At 34.7% G+C, this 21,896-nt stretch overlaps 1 protein-coding gene across 4 annotated transcripts in view; it reads left to right on the forward strand.

Moving 5' to 3' along the window:
• The window catches only part of SLC26A7 (solute carrier family 26 member 7), a 175,930-nt gene that overhangs the window by 96,276 nt on the left and 57,758 nt on the right, over positions 1–21,896 (forward strand). For 3 of the 4 annotated variants that reach the window (XM_074200057.1, XM_074200058.1, XM_074200059.1), the window contains 3 exons: positions 10,234–10,316; positions 15,258–15,405; positions 16,131–16,244. In XM_074200057.1, coding sequence (XP_074056158.1) covers positions 10,234–10,316; positions 15,258–15,405; positions 16,131–16,244 — 345 coding nt within the window. Of the gene's footprint in view, positions 1–10,233; positions 10,317–13,657; positions 13,853–15,257; positions 15,406–16,130; positions 16,245–21,896 lie in introns of those variants that run through there. The other variant, XM_074200060.1, reaches the window with a different exon arrangement.

Below are 21,896 nucleotides of genomic sequence, written 5' to 3' on the forward strand. Positions count from 1 at the left end.
ATGACCTTAGGCAAATCCTTCAGTCTCCCAGGTTCAAATTTCCTTATCTGTAGAATTTTGGATTTGAATTAGATGGCTCTTCTCTGGTCCTTCTCTACTCTCTCCTCCTCACTTTCTCATAGTAGTTCTTGTTATTCTCCTTTGCTCTTTTAGATTTCACTTTGTATCATCTTATTTGCCCTTTCGTAACCGCCATGGTTCAACCATAGTCTCCTTGAAATAAGAAGTTACTGCATCATCATTAACCTTTCTCTAGCATGTCTTAATACCATTCACAAAGTAGGTGATTAATATATGTGTGTCTGATGATTTGAAAACTAGAAATTGGAGAAATTGTCCTTATAGAATGTATTTTGCTTAGATATTTCTTAGAAAGATGATTTTTTTCTCCCTGATATCTCTAAGGTAGGAAACCAATAAGGTTATTAAGACTCAAAAATACATACATGTGTTTATCACAGTTCTCAGTATTAGTTATTCTTCCTTAACCTGTTCAGATAGAGGAAATAAAGGACCTCTCAGCTATGTGAAATCCATTATTGGTTTATAATAATCTTTCTAGTTTCTTGTGATTAATGATAAGCAGGGAAGATAGAAAGAAAGATCAAAGACAGTCCCACCCTTAATTGGAGGAGTTCACATCCTTTGAGTAAACACAATTGAAAAAATGAAGGAATGGGGGTTTAGGGGACAAAAAAAGATTCAGTACAGGGCCCAATGAAGACCTGTAATTGAATGGGAAATAATGAGATGACTGTCCTGGGCTCTCTCTTTAAAAGGAAGAAGAGGAGAAACTCTCTGATATCCACCAGACTCACTTCCTACTTTTGTAGATACAATAGAAGTTGATCTGCTTACCTTAGAGAATTCTTGTATGAATAAGATAATCTATATGAAAGCCAACAAATTAAATAAAATACCATTTTAAGCATTAATTGTGCTAAACAAAAGAAATATGAATAGAAGTAAAAAAGAAGCCAATCCCTGCTCTAGCAGAGCTTACATTGAAATGGAGGTGGATAATTTCAAAGGAAACTTCAAAACTGGGGACAAGGTAAAAGAAAGAAATATAAGGAGTCAGGACTGGGCTTAGGAATGAAGGAAGAATGGGCGTTTTAAGAGGAATTGGCCTTTTTCTCTACTTATAACAGAGACCCAAAGAGTTGAAATGAATATACCCAATATCACTGATCATTAGCAGATTAACTCCCTGTCTCCCAGTTGCCAAACCTGAACTATCTGCTTTGCTGCCTTCTATGAGACCCTTATTTAGAGGAACACCCATATAACTTAGATTAGACCACGGTGCAAATACATATTTTATAAATGCTTTTTTGAAGATGGATCTGATTTTACTATATTTTTGTGGAATATAAATGCTTTTTTGGAAATGGATCTGATTTTATTATATTTTTATGGAATCCCAAAAGCAAAGTCACTACAAACAAAAAAGAATACCCATCACTTTTGATTATGATACAGATACTTATTTTGTGGAATTATAGAGAATCTTGTTCATATTTGTGTGTAAAGAATAGTGAAGAGTGAACGATTAGGTTGTACTGATTACAGGTTTGACAAATATGTGAGAAACTGAATTTATTGATAAGGGTGAATCACCCTCTGTGGAAGACCAATTCCATGCCTCAGGTTATATTAACTCAGTATCTTGACTATAAGACTTTATATGTATTCCAGATGTAATAATTGACAGTATTTAACATTTATGCTGCATTCCCTTTTGTAAAGCTTAATATAATTGCTTTAACTTAGGATAAGCTTTTTGTGATTTTTAAACTATAGTCCAATAAAATTCATTGATTAGTTGTATCTGAGATAAGAATATATTTTAAGGCATATTTTCAGTACTGTTCTGTTTTTTTTAAAAACATTGAAGTTACTGTTTTGATGAATTATTGAATGCCTACTTTGCAATTAAAGTATATTTTGTTTTACTTTTATTTTGTTTTGTGCTTAAAAAAGCATTATCCCAATGCCAGAGGAATTTATAATATTAAAGATAACATTAAGAAAGCAAATCTAAAGTGACATATAGAAAATTCATAATCCTTTTTCAAAGGTTAGCCTGTTATGTTGAACAAATTTCATTAAATAACTAAAATCCACTAGTGATCAGTAAATTTTAGATGACACCTGTGTTGAAAAATAATTTTGTAACTCAATCGTTTTCTTTTTTAATGAGGTGACTATAATAATTAGCAGCTTAAAACACAAAAAATGCCATTGTCAGATAGAATGTTGAGCTGAAAGGGTTAATGAACTTGTATGGTTGGTATCTCTTGTTCTTAAAAACTGGATTTGCAGAAAGAGTACCTGAATTAAAATTTAAGTTCTTCTTCTAACCTGTGTGACCTTTTAACTTCAATTTTTTTTCATTTGTAAAATTGAAATGGTTGGATAGGTGATCTCATAAAATAGAATTCTCAATCTATAATCTTGTCTTGCCATGTCAAAGACATCTCCAATAGTTTTTTTAATGTGCTGACTATGGACAGACTATGTAGGGGTGTGATATACTTTAAATAAAATAGGGGTTTTTAACCTGGGATTTACAGACCTCTTCTGCAGATAGATTTAAGGAGATCCCTGAGCTGTTTTGAGAAAAATATACATGTTTATGTTCAATAATTTTAGGTTTCTTTTGTGATCTATCTATTTTATTTTAAGCATTTAAAACTTTATTCTGACATGGGGGTCCATAAGTTTCACTAGATTATTAAGGAGTCCAAGACAAAAAAGGCTAAGAATCCCTCCTATGGGACGATCTTCATTGTACCTGTATGATTTTGGGGCAAGATACCCAAATTCTCATAGTGTTGATTTAATCCTCTGAAGGATGAAGGCAATATTTAGATTCTATCCACCTTATAGAGCTGTTTGGAAGAAGAGAAGATCATGTCTATAAAGTTCCAAGTGCTATAGAAATGAGTTGCAATTATTATATGCAGGATTTATTAAAAAAATATTCATACTTCTGGCCAAAATGGCAGAGAAGAGGACAAAGAAGACAGGCACTGTGCTGAGGTCTGCTGATTTCCCCTTAGAAATAATATGAAAGAAACCTCTTAACAGAGATTCAGTTGAAAAAATCCAGAAAGAGACACACTAGGAGAAGAACATCTACCAAGGTCTATCTCAGGGGACCGTAGATGAATTGGGAGTGGAGAGCAGAGAGTCAGTCCAGGGGCAGTGGCAAGGTGAAGCCAGAAGACTGGCCTTAGCCATTGAGGCTTTGGCTGGGGGAGCAGAGGTCTGGGAAGCCTGAGTGGGGCTGAAGAGTGAGTTCCAGCATAGAGATTTGCAGAGTGCTGCTGGAAATTGATCTGCTGGGCTCAGGTCAGAAGGTCCATACTTTTGGTAGAGTCCTCTTCCCAGAACAATCAAAGTAACAGTTACCCGCCCCGCCCCCCAGTCTCAGGCTTGGGCAGCAGAGCTCCCTCAGCTGAATAAGAAGAATAACTACTTCACCCCAGGGTCCAGCCCACATTGTTCAAGGATAATTCAGACCCTGCTGCTACTTCCACACCCTCCAGGCCTAGGGAGAGGGCCTCATATCAAAGCCACAGACACTCCAGAGAAAGTCACCAGCATCTTGTTCTGGCTGCCCACTTGAAGTTGCAAAGCCTCTAGGGTTTTCAAAACCAAACCTCTATGAGCCAGCCTCTCCCCCAACACAAGATCCTAGGGAAATGAAGAAAGGCCAACGAAAAGGGGAGTCCATTGAAAAACTAGAGATCTAGAACCACTGAGGAGAATATAAATTGATCTTCAGTCCAGAAAAATCTTACTAGAAAAAAAATCAGGAAGGAGTTTAAAAATCAACTGGAAAAATTGGGAAAACAAACTCAAGAGAAAATTAACACCTTGCAAGAGAAAATTAACATCTTGTAACAAGAAAGAAAATCCTTGCAAAATACAATTGGACAAATACAAAAAGAAAATAATCCTCTCAAATCCTCAATTGGGAAAATACAAAAAGAAAATAATTCTATCAAAACTACACTTGGGGGGCGGCTAGATGGTGCAGTAGATAGAGCACTGGCCCTGGAGTCAGAAGTACCTGAGTTCAAAGCCGACCTCAGACACTCAATAATTACCTAGCTGTGTGGCCTTGGGCAAGCCACTTAACCCCATTTGCCTTGCAAAAACCTAAAAAAAATTATAAAAAAAAAACTACACTTGGGCAAATGGAAAACTCGTTCAAAAATAAAATTGACCAATTGGAAAAGGAGCTGCAAAAGGTAAATGAAGAAAATTCTTCTCTTAAAAAAAAGAATGAAATCTGTGGAAACGACTTTATGAGACAACAAGAATCTGTTAAACAAAACCAAAAAAAAAATCAAAAAAATAGAAGAAAATGAAAAATACTTCATCGACAAAACCACTGACTTCAAGAATAGAACCAGAAGAAACAACCTAAGAATCACTGGGCTTCCTGAAAACATTGAAGAGGGAAAAAAAAAGCCTGGACTTGATATTACAGAATTGAGTGAAGGAAAACTACCCTGATATCATGGAACCAGAGGGCAAAATAGTTATTGAAAGAATACATTGATCCCCTCTGAAAAGGGATCCTAAAATGAAAACACCAAGGAATATTGTGACCAAATTCCAGAACTATCAGATAAAAGAGAAAATCCTCAAGTAGCTAGAAAGAAACAATTTAGATACCAAGGAGCCACAGTAAGGATTACACAGGGCCTGGCTGCATCAACATTAAGTGATTGAAGGGCCTGGAATGAGATATTCTGAAGAGCAAGAGAGCTTGGAATGCAGCCAAAAATCTATCCAGCAAAATTGAGCCTTCTCTTCCAGGGGAAAAGATGGACATTTAACAAAATAGGAGACTTCCAACTTTTCCTGATGAAAAGACCAGAGCTAAATAGAAAATTTGGACATCAAACAAACTCAAGAGACACATGAAAAGGTTAAAAGGGTAAAGAAAAAAAACTACTATCCAATAATATTAAACTGGCTATATCACCACCTAGAAGAAAGATTCTTTTAACTCTTGAGAATTATAACACTATTAGAGAATATATACTTAGCCATAAGTGATGGAAACTCATGACTTATCCGTGACTATGATAGAATGATTTAAAAACAATATCTCCTTAAAAGGGGGGACAGTAAAGGGATAGGAGGATGGAGGAGATTGAATGAGGTGAATCAAATTACATGAAGAGGTACAAAGAGTCTAATGCAATAGAAGGTAAGAAAGGGGGAGGTGAGAACCACCTGAATCATACTCTCATCAGATTAGATCTAAAGTTAACATACACACATATGGTTAAGTTGAGAAATTTATCTCTCCTTTCAAGTTATAAAAGGGGAAAGGGTGAGGGGAGAGGAAAAGAGGAACTAGCAGAAGGAAGAAGGGGGGAAAGGGGAAATAAAGGGGAGGGGAGTTGGATACAAGGGGGAAAATGCACTGAAGGTGGTGATATTCAGAAACAAAATACTGAGGAATATGGATAAAGTGATAAAAGGGGAAAATATATAAACAGAGGGGAAGATAGCATGGAGGGCAATAAAGAGTTAGTAACTGGTAACTTTGAATGTGAATGGGATGAGCTCTCCCATAAAACGTAAAGGAATAGCAGATTGGATTATAAACCATAATCCTACAGTATGCTGCTTACAAGGAATTCATTTGAAGCAGAGAGATACATATAGAGTTAAGGTAAAAGGTTGGAGCAAAATACATTTTACTTCAGCTGAAGTGAAAAAAGCAGGGGTAGAAATCCTTATCTCAAAATAGCTGCAAAAGTAGTTCTCATTAAAAGAGATAAGGAAGGAAACTATATCCTCTGAAAAGGTACCATAGACAATGAAGCAATTTCAATATTAAATGTCTATGCACCATGTGGTATAGCATTCAGATATTTAGAGGAAAATTTGAATGAGTTACAGGAAGACTAGACAGCAAAACTCTACTGGTGGGAGACCTCAACCTCCCACTCTCAGGTTTAGATAAATCCAACCATAAAATAAACAAGAAGGAAGTTAAGGAGGTAAATAGAATGGCAGAAAACCTAGACATGATAGATCTTTGGAGAAAGTTGAATGGGGAGAGAAAGGAATATACTTTTTTTTTTCCTGCAGTACATGGCATTTACACAAAAATTAACCATGTACTATGGCATAAAAACCTAATAATCAAATGCAGAAAGGCAGAAATAGTAAAAACATCCTTCTCATATCATAATGCAATAAAAATCATGTGCAATAACAGGCCATGGAGAGATAGACCTAAAATTAATTGTAAATTAAATAACATCATTTATTTTTATTCTTTTAGAAGGATTTTATTTATTTTGAGTTACAATTTCTCCCCTGACCACTCTTGCTTCCCTCTCCCACCCCCCACAGAAGGCATTCTGTTAATCTTTACATAGTTTCCATGGTATACGTTGATCCAAATTGAATGGGATGACAGAGAAATCATATCCTTAAGGAAGAAAAATAAATTATGAGATAGTAAAATTACATAATTAGACAATGGTTTTTTCCCCTTTTTGAAGGTAATAGTCTTTGTTCAAAGTCCATAATTCTTTCACTGGATACAGATGATATTCTCCAATGCAGATAGCCCAAAATTGTCCCTGGTTATTGCACTGATGAAATGAACAAGTTCATCAAGAATATCTTCATTTTAAAGAATGAGTGGATCAAACAACAAATTATAGATAGAATTAATGATTTCATCCTAGATAATGACAATATGAGAGAACATACCAAAATTTATGGGATACAGCCAGGGGATATATTATATCTTTAAATGCTTACATGAATAAATTGGGGAAAGAGGAAATCAATGAACTAAACTTGCAACTAAAAAGTTAGAGGAAAAAAAAACAAATTAAAACCCCCCAATTAAATAACAAATTAGAAAATCTAAAAATTAAGGGAGAAATCAATAAAATTGAAAGCTAGAAAAGAAACTAATTGAATTGATAAATAAAACCAAGAGTTGGTTTTATGAAAAAAACCAATAAAATTTATAAACCTTGGGTTAATTTGATTAAAAAAAAGAAAGTAGAAAACCAAATTACCAATATTATAAATGAAAAAGGTGAACTTACCACCAATGAGGAAGAAATTAAGGTAACTATGCTGAATTATTTTGCCCCATTTTATGGTAATAAATTTGATAATTTAAGTGAAATGGATGAATATTTATAAAAAAATATGTTTCCCAGGTTAAGTGAAGAGGAAATTAAATACTTAAATAACCCTATCTTAGAAAAATAAATTCAACAAGCCTTTATTGAACTCCCTAAGAAAAAATGTCCAAGGCCAGATGGAATCACAAGTGAATTCTATCAAACATTTAAGGAACAATTGGTTCCAATTCTATATAAACACTTTGGCAAAATAGATGAGGACAGAACTCTGCCTAACTCTTTCTATGACACCAATATTGTGCTGATACCTTAACTAGAAAGAATCAAAATAGAGAAAGAAAATTATAGACCTACCTCCCTAATAAATATAGATGTAAAAATCTTAAATAAAATCTTAGCAAAGTAATTATAGCAAGTTATCACTAGGATAATACACTATGACCAAGCAGAATTTATCCCAGGAATGCAGGGTTGGTTCAATATGAGGAAAACTGATAGGTTTGTTATTGATGTAGTTAATTAAACTATCAGAAATCATATGATTATAACAATAGATGCTTAAAATTCCTTTGACAAAATCCAACACCCATTCCTACTAAAAACACTAGAGAACATAGAAATAAATGGTTTGTTCCTTAGAATAAGCAGAGTCTATCTGAAACCACGAACATGTGTTATTTGCAATAGGCATAAGCTAGAGGCATTTCCAACAAGGATGCCCATTATCACCACTACTATTCATTATTGTGTTAGAAATGTTAGCTTCAACAAATAAAAGAAGAAAAGAAATTGAAGGAACTAGAATTGGGAAGGATGATATGATAATATACCTAGAGAACCCTAAAAAATCATCTAAACACTACTGGAAACAATTAGCAACTTTAGCAAAGTTGCAGGATATAAAATAAACTCTCATAAATCTTCAGCATTTCTATATATGACTAACAAGATACAACAGAGTTGTAAGAGCTAGAAAGAGAAATCCCATTCAAAATAACTTCAGACAATATAAACTACTTGGGAGTTTACCTGCCAAGGCAGACTCAGAAATTCTATGAAAACAACTACAAAACACTTCTTTCACAAATAAAAAGGGATTTTAAAAAATGACTGCTCATGGATAGGCTGAGCTAATATAATAAAAATGACAATTCTACCTAAATTAAACTACTTTAGTGCCCTACCAATCAAAATTCCCAAAAATTACTTTAATGATTTAGAAAAAAATATTCATATGAGAAATAAAAAGTCAAGAATTACCAGGGATTTAATGGGAAAAAAGTACAGAAGAAGGTGGCTTAGCCCTACCAGATCTAATATTATAAAGCATCAATCATCAGAACTGTCTGGTATTGACTAAGAAATAGAGTGGTAGATCAGTGCAATAGATTAGGTGCAATAGCAGGAAATAATTATTGTGTTCTGCTGATTGACAAATCCCCAAAAGTCCAGATTTTGGGATAAAAACTCTCTCTTCAATAAAAACTGTGGGAAAATTGGAAGTTAGTATGGCAGAAACTTGGATTAGAGCAGCATCTCACACCCTATACTAAGATAAGATCAAAATAGATATAAGATTTAGACATAAAAGGTAATATTATAAGAAAACTAGGAGATCAAGGAATAGTTTACCTGTCAGATCTATGGAAAGGGAAGCAGTTTATGACCAAGAAATAGATGGAGAACATCATTAAAAACGAACTAGATAATTTTGATGACATTAAATCAAAAAGCTCTTTCACAGACAAAACCACTGTAACCAAGATCAAAAGAAATGTAGTAAATTGGGAAACAATTTTTACAACTAGTATTTCTGACAAAGGACTCATCTCTAAAATATACAGAGAACTGAGTCAAATTTATAAAAAAAAAGTCTTTCATCAATTGAGAAATGGTCAAAGGATATATGGAGGCAATTTACAGATGAGGAAATCAAAGTGATCCATAGTCATCTGAAAAATTGATCTAAATCATTACTTATTACTGTCTCTGAGATACCACCTCACACCTCTCAGACTGGCCAATATGACCAGAAAGGAAAATGATTAATGTTGGAAGGGATGTGGGAAATCTGGGACGCTAATACATTGTTGGTGGAGCTGTGAACTCATCCAACCTTTCTAGAGAGCAGTTTGGAATTATACCCAAAGGCAACAAAAATGTGCATACCCTTTGATCCAGAAATACCACTACTGGGTCTATACCCTGAAGAGATCATGAAAAAGGGTAAAAACATCACTTGTATAAAACTATTCATAGCAGCTTTGTTTGTGGTGGTAAAGAATTAGAAATTGAGTGAATGTCCATAAATTGGGAAATGTCTGAACAAATTGTGGTATATGTACATTATGGAACACTATTGTTCTATTAGAAACCAGGAAGGATGGATATTCAGGGAAGCCTGGAATGATTTGTATGAACTGGTGCTGAGTGAGTTGAACAGAACTAGAAGAACACCATACACCATAGCAGCAACATGGGGTTGATGATCAATCTTAATGGATTTGCTTATTCCATCAGTGCAACAATCAGGGACAATTTGGTGGTATCTGAGATGGAGAATACCATCTGTATCCAGAGAACGAATTGTGGAGTTTGAACAAAGACTAAAGACTATTACCTTTAATTAAAAAAAAACTTTATCTTATTATGTAATTTTGCTATATCTTTTATTTTTTTCCATAAGGATATGATTTCTCTCTCTCTACACATTCAATTTAGATTAATGTATAGCATGGAAACAGTGTAAAGACTAACAGATTGCCTTCTGTGAGGGGTAGGGAGAGGAAAGCTAGATTAGGGGAAAAATTGTAAAATTCAAAATCAAATAAATTAAAACAACAACAGCAAAATATTGATGATACAATATTGAGGTACAGTAACTAGCAAGTGCACATAGAAATCAATTGCATTGATTTTTTCCTTGATTCAAAAATGCAATTTTAAATGCATGCAATTTTTCTTAATGAATTTCAATACCTACATGGCAACTGTGTCCTTCTTAAACATGAAAGTGTTGACTTTTTAAGCTGGTTATTGAGTGTCTGTGAAGCCATTAATTTTTCTTTTTTATTTAATCAAATAGATTATTGCTGCATCATTTGCTTGCTATTGTGCCAACATGGAATACACCTACGGACTGAATGTTGTGGGACATATTCCAGAAGGGTAATATAGTCTTTCTTTGCTTATGTTTGCTGTTTATTTCAAAGGTGATTTCAATAGCTCAAAAAGAAAGAACTTTTGAAGTTAAGGAAGATCTGAAAATGTTTCACTTTGGCTAGAGTCAGGAGAAAACATTTGTAAATCCTACAATACCCACTCAATAGGAGTAAAATAATGGATATTCTAGACTATCTAGTCCAAATACTATGTGAAAAAAATACCTGACCTCTCAGGTCATCTATTTTCTGTTTGAAGACCTACAGTGATGGGGGAAGTCATTACCTACCAGGACATGTAGTACTTAGTTTATATTTTTGTCCTTTGTGGCCTAGCAGAATAATTATGATTTAATGAATTATTCATCAGTTACCTGAAGATAGCTGTTATACTCCCCCACCTTACCTTAAGACTTATCTTCTTTGGATGGGGAAAAACAACAAACATCCTCAAGCATCCCTAGCTCCTTAATATAATTTATAGACTTTCCAGTGAGAAAACTAATTCTGTTCATAAGGATTTAAACTACTTTTTAGCATTCTTACATTTAAATTTTATTTAAACACATTTGTTTATATAATTGCTGCTATGCTGATTTATCTGATACTATTTGGGACTGCCAATCTATGTCATTTTCTTTTAGCACTATGACCAGTACTGTCCTCAGTCCTGGAGAGCTCTCCCAACTTAAATTGGCAGCTTTTCTATAATTTAGTCTTTGGAAATTGCTTGGTCATTGAAAGCTTAAGTGACTTTACTTTAGTCATGAAGAAAGTATGTTTTAAAAAACCAAACTCTTGTTTTGCTTAGAATTAATGCATCAAGCAGTTTTTGCATTCATTTAATTATACTATCATCTAAGCCACATCTTTTCATCTTGTCTACAAGATGAAAATGCTTTTCTGAAATCTAAGTATCCTGACTATAATATTCTCTTTATTGAGTCAACTAATTTTGTTTCAATCATATTTTTTCAATTACATATAAAGATAGTATTAAACATTCATAAAATTATTGAGTTCCAGATTTTTGTTCCCCCTGCACTTCCCAAGATAACAAGCAATCTGATAGTTTATATATACACAGTTATTTTAAAGATATTTCCATGTTAGTCATGTTGTGAAAGAAGAATCAGAACAAAAGGGAAAAACCACAGGAAAGAAAAAAATTTAAAGAGTGAGAATAGTTTGCTTTGTTCTACATTAAAACTCTATAGTTCTTCTAGATGTGGATGGCATTTTCCCTCTTCATTGTCTTGGATCTCTCACAATTGATCATCACACAACGTTGCTCTTAACTCTGTACAATGTTCTCCTGTTCACAATGTTCACATCACTCAGCATTAGTTAAGTCAACTCATTAGCTAGTATGAACTCTTCTTATTGAGCTCATGCTGGCTCTTGATAACTGCTATCTTTTCTAAATACTCACTAATCTTTTTTGATAATTTCTTTTGATTTTTGCCTTTGTTGGAAATCAACTATGCCAGTCTAGAATGAAAATATCTACCTTTTGCTCCTTTGGGTGGATAATAGGACATTTGTCTATCTCTAGTTTCTACTTTTCTTCATGATTTCTCATAGGTCATCAATAGTACTTTGCTATTCAAATCCACTTGTTCTTTTAGTACTCTGAGATATAACTTATTTAGGTTGCTGAGTTAACCTTACCACACATTTGAGAAATTCATCCAAATGGGTTCAGTTTGGTGCTCTTTTAATATCTCATTTGTTTGGGTATCAAGTCTGGTATCTTTTTTATTCTGTCCTTGCTTTTCTGAAAATTGTTCTGCTTTGTAGAGAAAACTTAAGTGACATCTGCTTTCTCTCTAGCATCTGTTCCTTTTAAACTTAACTTCTACCCCTCCAATTCCTTTAAAAAACCCAACTTACTATTGCTTCCAACATAGTTTAAAATTATTTCTTATGTTATTGGTACTAATCATCAGCAGTTTTTTTGAGTTTTAAGCACCACATACAGGATGCTATGACTTGCTAATATTCATTCTCCTTTAGCAGTTGTTGGTTTCCTCTCCAATACAAATAATTTAAAAATCCAAGTTGGTCAATGAGTTCCATGCATTTGTGTCATTCTCTTTATGCCTTTTCTACATCATAAGAACCATGTATGTCTGCGTTATCTTAATTTTAAGGGCACTCCAACTTTTTTGTGTCAAAATCCCATATAGAAATTTAAGCCATGCCATTTTATCTATTCTTTGTTGGAACTCTTTGAGATTAATCTTAAAAATTTTGTTTGAAAAAATTTTGTTTGTATGTCAAATTTTGCTCAGCTTTCACTCCTTAAAACTTGAAAGGTCACTTCCTTTTAATGATCTTATTCTTCAAAGACATTTTTCTGTTTAGTTTAGTCTCAGTTCCATATTTTTTTTTTTACTTTTGGCTCACTAATTTGTAGTATATATAATAATATATATTCCCTCTTTTGTTGTTTTGATTCTCATCTAAATACTTTCTATCATATATATACCTATTCATGCCCTTATATTTCCTTAGAAGTATGTATTTTTGTTATACAATGCATTCTATCACTTATATTAAATTAGGAATAACTTCTTGTAATCTTATTTTGATTTATTGTACCAAATCTCAAAGACTCCTTTTAAGTAAAATTCTCTGCTTTGAATTAAGATGTCTCAGTTGCCAAATTTGTTATTCAAAGGATATTCATTACTATATAGATATATATGAGACTACAGGTTTTATTACTGCCTTTCTTTTTGTATGTTATCTCTTATGAGTTATTGTCTTACTCCTTAATTTTTCCTTATGTCATAATTACTACTTTGTGGTTACTGATCTGGTATACACATCCATATCCCCCACAGCTTTCTTATCTACCCCTATATTTTAAATTTTAAGACCTCTTGATAAAATTTGAATGGCTACAGATTCTTAATGGTACTCCTTTTATGTCCTTGTGCTAATACCAATACCAAGTAAATACTTGGAAGACAGTAGCTGTTTAAAAAATGCTTGTTGTTTGATTATAACATTCCTGTATTTTAAGTCATGTCACTGAAGTCCAATTCCAATTCTAAGACATCTTAAGGCTATTAAGATAATAAATTTGAACTTTGAGGTAATATTAGAAATTATTTAGTGCTATCTCTCCCTTTTATAGATGTGGAAATCTTCTTAACTAATTTTTTAATTTCTGAATTTATCTCCCCCCCCGCCCAGTTTGCTGCAGCCATGACAATACCACCTATACTCCCTGTGGCTTAAGTTCCTTGCTTATCTATGACTTCCTGTTCTTTTTCAAAGATTTCTAACTTTCTTCTAGTATAATCTGTCCCCAATTTGAATCACCAGGTAGAGTCATCCATCATTAGATCTGAGAAAACGTGGAACTTTTTTATGTTTAGGATCCATTCTTTGTGTATTCCACAGAACTTCCTATTATTCATGACAAGTTGATAGATATCTACCTCAATATTCATCATCTCTGTGGTACAATGGGTAGAATGCCACACCAAAAGTGATGAAGATTCATCTTCCCAAGTTCAAATCTGAACTCAGGTATTTGCTAGCTATATGACCCTGGGAAAGTTACTTAACCCTGTGAACCTCAGTTCTTCATTTATAAAATGAACTAAAGAAGGAAATGGCAACACCACTCCATTATGTTTGATAGGAAGACCCCAAATGGGGTCACCAAGTGTTGGAAGAACTAAACAACAGCAATGCTTTGAGTTAAAAATCATAATTTCATTTAACACTTAAAAGAACAAAGAAGGAAATAAGGAGATATAGCACTTTAGTGTTCAAAGAAAGGAATGAGGTTCAGATTAATCCGTTTAAATATTTTGCAAGATTTAAATTGCAACAGAAAACAACATCATGGGATTGCTATTCTTCAGCTAAAAAAATCATTAAAAAATCAGGAAATTTCTATAATACATTGGGCATAAATGCTATTTAATATTAATTCTTTATATTTTGTATGACACTTTCTGGTTTACAAAATGGCCTCACATATTTCAACTCATCTGTCCTCACAAGTAATCTCTGAAGTAGGCTTTATCCTCATGTTATTGGTAAGAATGTAGGGCAACTGCACGGTGCAGTAGACAGAACACTGGATCTGGAACCACAGAAAGATTCATTTTGATAAGTTCAAATTTGACCTCAGACACTTAGTAGTTATGTACTTCTGAGCAAATCCCTTAACCCTCATTGCTTCAGTTTCCTCATCTTTTAAAATGAGCTGGAGAAGGATATGGCAAATCATTTTACTATCTCTGCCAAGAAAACCCCAAATGGAGTCACAGAGAGTTAGACACAACTAGAAAATGACTTATGAACAACAGGTGAGAAAACTGAAGCCCAGAGTTTCAAAAACCCTCTCAAGGTCTTCTAGATGATAGGTGGGAGAGCCAGCATTATAACCCTCAACTGCTGAATTCTCCTCACACTTCTCAATTTAAAGACTTGTCATAGCTCAGCTCGGGTACTATTTCCTTCATTTTCTAATCCATCTCCCCTCTTCTCCAACTCTTACTGCCCTCATGCCCATGAACGTACTTTGTATAGACTTTATATTTACTTCTCTGTGTATAGATTATATTCTTTCTATAAAATAGGAATACCTTAAGGTCAGGGGTTGCTTATAGTTTCTGCCTGAGTATCTCTAAGTGCCCAACAGAGTATCTTGTAAATAATGGGTACATCATAACTGCAGTTTTATTTGTAGCTTGAACTACAATGTAGTTTCTTCATGCTCCTTCTCTATCACAACAACATGTTTAAATCAAGAAAACAGTTTTTGAAGACAGTGCTACTTCTTGATAATATATTTCTCATTGTAATATATTTTAATTGCCTTCTATAAGTCACAGCATCATTTTTTTTGATCAATGTGATTGGAAGAAATTGCTAAATCTAAACTGTGGTTAATGATAACACTATGTTTTTTTTTGCGCAGAATTCCTTCACCCAGGGCACCCCCAATGAATATTCTTTCAGAAGTTGTCACCGAAGCATTTGGAGTTGCTCTAGTTGGTTATGTAGCCTCATTAGCCCTCGCCCAAGATTCTGCCAAAAAATTCAAATATTCAGTTAATGACAACCAGGTGAAGTACTTCTTATCCTACAGATACCCCCAACCAGAACTCATCCTCATTCCCAAAAATCCTATCTCTTCTCCTAGTTGCCTTATTTTTATAAATGATTTATGTCAGAAGTTTCATGCTTGTAGCCTGAAAAACTCTTGAGTGGTTTTCTAAATAAGTATGCCTCTGGCAGGAAGGACATTTCGCCCATAATAGTCTCTCAAGTGTGCACCCTTAGCTTCAATCTTATTTCCCAGTATTTCTCTTTATTCTTCCCAGACTGTAGTGTGGAATGGCCATGCCCTGACTTCTTCCAGGCCTTGAGGCACCAGCCAAACCCTGCCTCTGTTTCAGCTGCTAGGGTCTTCCTTTGAACTTTCACAGACCTCTTTGTAATGTACATCCTGCTCTCAGGTGAGCTCAGGGAGGCAGGTGCCAAGCCCCTAGGAGGGCTCAGACCAGGACATTACACACAGTCGGTTGCTGCTCTGTCAATGTTTATTCAATAGAGTTGTACTCTATGTCTTCTTTCCAGCTGAAAGAGCAATTACAATCAGGAGACATTTTCCCCAGCAGGCTGTCCTTGGACAGTTCTGACTCTGGAGCAAGGATCCCTAAACACAAAGTGCTGACCTTAACCTTGCACTTTGAAAAGTTGGTCCCCCAATGATACTTAGGGTTATTAATGCATCTTTAACTGGTTCCCTGGGACTACTAAGTCACATATTCTCTTTTTAACTTTGCAGGAGTTTTTGGCTCATGGCCTCAGCAATGTCATTCCTTCCTTTTTCTTTTGTATACCGAGTGCTGCGGCAATGGGGAGAACAGCAGGTCTCTATAGCACTGGATCAAAGACACAGGTAACTTAACAGGAGGAAAGGAGAGAGACAACTGTGTCCTGTAATAGGAACTTTAACCCCAGGGATTTGATTTAATGTGCCACAAACATATAGTCAACTTAATCCAATGAGCATTTATTAAGTATCCCCTAGGGTCCAAGGGGCATTATGCCAGCTACTGGGTCCTAGAAGACAGAGATGAAAACAGTTCCTGCCTTCAAGGAGCTTTATATTACATTAACACACATTAAAATAAATACAAACAACAAAGAACATCAGACAGAGTAATTTCAAGAGAAAGAGAGTGTTAACAATTGGTGAGGTGGGGCCAGGAGCATCTCTAGAGAAGACCTGATAAAAGAGGTGGCACCTGAGATGTGTGGAGAAGGAAACTAGAATTTGCAAGAGAAGTGAGGAATAGATAATTCTTTCCACAACTAAAGGATCTCTTGTGTCAAGACTCTGGAAGGAGGAGATCAAGTGTTATGTGATAAGAATAGAACATTTGAAATGATGAGTACTATGAAGTGACTATAAAGGACCTCAGATCTCTGCTGAGAAGTCTGCATTTTACTCTAGAGGCAATAGAGAAGCTTAGAGTTAAGGAGAAAGATAGGAGATGACACCTATTCTAAAGGTTTCAGATGAGTGGATCAGAAGAATTAATTGTAGTGTCATCTTTTTTAAAAATGTGGAAGTTAAGAGAAGCAGTAGGTTTAGAAAGAAAGACAATGAATTTAGCTTGGCCATTTTGAGGATGAGGTGCTAGAGATGTAGAACTAGAACCCAGGAGAGTGGTTGGTATTGGAAATGTAGATTTGTAAGTTATCTGCACAAAAGGTTAATCAAAGTCATCCAATTCTAAGGAATTTAGAGAGAAAAGAGGAAACAGGTTACTGCTTGCATCTAGAAGGTAGACCAGGAAAACTCACAGGTACAGTATCTGGGACTGGAGAGATCAACAAGGAAGGAAAGATGGACACTAGTGCCAAATACTGAAGGGAGATCAAGAGATGAAGCTTTGAAGAGAAGAGATTTTATTGGCCTAATAAGTCATTGATATTACCATAGTCAGGGAATTGTGTAGGAGCAATGTGAGTAGCCAGTGTTGCCAGACTTAGGTTTGCCTACCATTCTGTGATTAATTCACATTTAAAAGAAGGACAATAAAAGATCCAATGAAGACTTTTTATAGCAGAACAGTGACAGCTCTGGAGAGTCTGGTTAATTAGGTAGTTTCTCCTTGTGACATTATTAGCTTCTGCCCATGTTGACTGTCTTCCTGGAAAAGTTTATGCATTGGACTGACCTGAAAACTACCTGATATCTTAGTTACAGAAGAAGGCAAAAAGACTAGGTGCAAGTGATAATGCGATGACTTTAACAATAGTTTTTTCTTTAGTTACACCTCAATCCTTCCCTATTCTCTGGCATTCTTGGGACAATGCAGTTGGTGACCTTGGTGAATTGTCCTTCAAAAATGTGGCGACAGAATTTGTATTTCAGCAGTTGGAATTAAATTGAGCAACCTCATTGCCAGTTCTGAACATGTTTAAACGTCATCCTTTTTATTAGTTATATTGTTCCTATAAGGAAGATTCTTCTTTCCTATCAACGTTTACCAAAAACATTTAAGTTGATAATCACAGAAAAAAATGAACACTCTCCTTTAGATTAAATGCTCCTCTTAACAATTATTATAATCTAAGCTCCCTCTAGTGGTCCATAGGAAACTTTAAAACTGTCATAATTCTACCAGTTAGATGAAAAATATTAATTACAATTATTCAGTTTTTAAAAAATAAAATGAAATGCTCTTTCAAGTCTTTAAAAACAAAATTTTTATAGACTATATTCAATAAAAATGTGATATAAATGTTAAGAATAATAGCAAAAATAGCAATAACCGCAACATTAATATTTCTACCTGGGGTCTAGCTTGTAGCATACTGCTTTGTGTCTTTAATGTGTGTTTAATAAATGGTTGGACCTCCTATTATTCCCCAAGCATTTCTATCTGTTACTATATGGCATGTATTTTTTACACATAACAAAAAAGAAAATAGATATCCTATTACAAATTTTAAATGCACTGTTATATTTTCCAGCTTGAAACAAGCTATATCACAAGTCTTTATTCAAAGTCTGTTGCACTCAGTAGGACCTGAACTAATTTGCTTGCTCCTAGCTTAGATTTTGAGGAAAAAAAGGGTCATAGAGGCATCAAAATGGGACATTAGTGAAAGATAACTGCACTGTGAATTGGCAAATAACTGTAGTCTATGACTATGTCTAATCATTTAAAAAGTGGAAAAACTCAGTCATTTTGTGACTGGGAATTCTTAAGAGTCAATTCTTAAGAGCCTATAAGATTTTATTTCCCTGAAGCTGTTTGACTGTATATACAACTGCAGTATTTCAAACTTGAACTTATAGTATCTATTATACTCAGGTATTTGTTTTGCCCAGAAATATATTTTCTGAAATGCTTACCTTGTGTTGTATTACAGGGAAACTTTCCTCCCTTGTATGTAGACCATGTGATTTGAGGGATGATATAGTCACAGTTATGACATATATCTTTAGTAGTAATTACTATTCTAGAGTGTAGGGTAAGCAAGCTATTCCTCATAGGAATGTAGTGGGAACTGTGATTGGGAGTCAGAAACCAGAGTACTAGATTCTGTTTTTACTCTATCTAGGCTAGTGATTTGAGGCAAGTCTATTTCAAAGTGTTATTTCTTCTTCAATGGAATTAGAGGACTAGATTAGATAATACTTAGATAACCTCTAAGTTCTTGAATTTGTGTGATTCCTTTACCATTTTCCTTCTCAAAGAAATTAATAAAACTAAGTTCATCTGCTGACAGTCAGTGACATAATGAATAGATATTGGTTTGGTGTTGAGGAGAATCGAATCCAAATCCTGTCATTGCCTTTTAGTACTTGAGAGATTTTGAACAAATAATTTCCCTTTTCTTGAGTTGCAGTTTCTTCACCTGTGAAGTGAGTTTTTTGGATGAAATGTTCTCTAAGGGATTTTTTTCTTTAGTTCTTCCATTCCTGTGGGAAAGATTTTGTGGCAGAGTAAATAGAGTGATAGATTTGGGGTAAGGAAAACCTGAATTCAAATTCTGTCTTTAAATCTGTAAGATCATGGGCAAGTTACTTAATTTTTCTGAACCTCAATTAATTGAACAATTAGAATAACAATACAGATAGTCCCTATTTCAAAGGGTTGTTGTAAAGCTGAAATGAGAGGAAACATATAAGTACTTTGCAAAGCTTAAGATATTACATAAATGCCAACTATTATTATACTTAGTAGAATTTCCAAAGGCTCTTCTCCTTTTTGATACAGCATACATCTAAGCAAATAATAAAACATGCTAAGGGATAGATGAAAATCAGGCATTTTGAAATAAAACTTTCTTAATTATGTTTTTGCCTATTAGGATCTGGAAGTAGTAAGGAAACCTGGGGAAAATACTATCCTAACATAAAGCAGTATTTGATAATGAGCTGCATTTTCATCCTATGTAGTTTGCTGAGATAGCCTATAATCTATGACAGTTCCCATCTAGTCACATGGAGAAAGAATCCAACTCTGTGTCCTTACCAGATCTAGCATGCTTTCCCATGGTAGTCATTTCAGACCTTTTAACATCACATAGCTGTTAAGATTATATGGGTATCCTGATAGCTCACATAGTTTGAGAGAAGCAAGCCAGATCTTAAAGGTCCTATTTAAGAGATGCTATTTCAGATGGAACCATTTTTCTATGTGACATAAATATGATAACAATCCCTAAAAAAGGCATTATCTTTCTTAAGGTCAAAAGCTGCATGTAAACAAAAAGTCTTAGAAAATTTGAAACTATTTAGATGTGAGACTAAAGGTTACTAGAGCAAAGTATCAAAATGACCACTTTACCCAGGTGCCTTGGCATGAACACAGTGCCTGCCACTTTCTTCAGTCAATCAATCAATCAATCAACATTTACTGAGCAGTTACTATACAACAAGTACTGTGCTAAGCACTGGGTATAGAAAAAGGGGCAAAAGATGATCTCTGTCCTAAAGGAACTTAAAGTCTAATGGGGGGGGGGGGCAACTTGCAAACAAAAAGATACAAAGCAAGCAATATACAAGGTAAATTGGAAATAATTAAAAGCAGGAAAGCACTGGAATAAATAGGGTCAGAGAAGGCTTCAACAACAGCCCATCAAGTTAAGTGATTATGTGTGGTTGTTCTCATACCTAGGAACCCAAATGGGAAGCTTGGGTGGCCAGGGGATAACTGAAACCTGGTGCCCTAAGCTGTCAAGTTGAGGGAGCCCTACTTTTAATTCTGTTCTCTCTTCTATTGTTGAGCTATCATTTTATGTCAAGACCTTCATGAATTAAGTTATTGCCTCATGGAAGGACTATATATTGTCCAAATGGACAATCTGCCTTCTCTCTCATGTAAAGGACCACCAGTTGATCTTTTTCTCTCTCATATAAAGGACCACCAGTTGATCTTTGACTCTATACAAGTTATATCTAATAGTAATAATGACCACTTTGAGTGGTAAAGGAGTTCTTGGTCAAGCAAGCATTCCAATTTTTCTGGACCATCCATTCCTCACCTGTAGTGAGAAGATTAGACTAGATGAAGACTCAGCTATGGGATTCCTCTCTTATGTAGTCATCATACTTGTTTCTCTTTCATTTACTTGTCTCTTTCATTGGGCAACTAGGTGGCACACTGGCCTTGGAGTTAGGAAGACAGAAGTTTGAATCCAGCCTCAGACACTTGACACGTACTAGCAGTGTCACCTTGGAAAAGTCACTTAACCCTGATTGCCTTGCATCCAGGACCATCTCCAGTCATCCTGATTCATAACTGGCCACTGGATCTAGATGGCTCTGGAGGAGCAAATGAGGCTGGTGACTTAGCATAGCACCCCCTCACTCAAATACAATTCATGTGCTTGTCATGGCATCACCTCCCTGATGTCATGGTCCTCTTTGAGAATGAAAGAAACCTCATTATCATCATCATCACCAACATCTCTTTCATTGCAACCACTGTGAGACTGACCTTGCAATGGAGCTTGTCTGGTTCCCTAATGAGGTTAATTGAGATAGGACATTTTTCTCTGATGGCTTATACATTTAAATAATTACATTGATTCTCTACTCATTGAAAACCAAAGGTTGCTGTATATAATACACTTCCCAGTATTTAACAAAAGGAAAATATAAACTATTTTGTGACTATTTATATGGGACTAATTGTTGAAAATTAGCAGGTTTGATCTTAGGAACATAGATATAGACCTGGAAGTGATTTCAAAGGTTATCAAATTCAACTCCCTTGTTTTATAAATGAGAAAACTGACATCTAGACTGTGTCACTTGCCCAAAGTCACTCAGACAACCTGACTTGAAAAAAAATTTCCCTTTGGCCATTGTCTGTAAAACATTATGGTAAAAGGATCAGAATGCTGGTTCAAACTTTCTTCAGACATAATGCTAATTGTACAATCCTGAGCAAGCACTTAATATCATTGAACCTTGGTTTTATCATGTAAAAATGAGAATAATGGTAATATCTATTTCACATGGTTCTTGCAAAGCAAGAACCTTCTATATTATTATAATTATATAACATTTTGTAATGGTGAG

The sequence above is a fragment of the Macrotis lagotis genome, chromosome X (genome assembly GCF_037893015.1).
Source record: "Macrotis lagotis isolate mMagLag1 chromosome X, bilby.v1.9.chrom.fasta, whole genome shotgun sequence".
Classification (NCBI taxonomy): domain Eukaryota; kingdom Metazoa; phylum Chordata; class Mammalia; order Peramelemorphia; family Peramelidae; genus Macrotis; species Macrotis lagotis.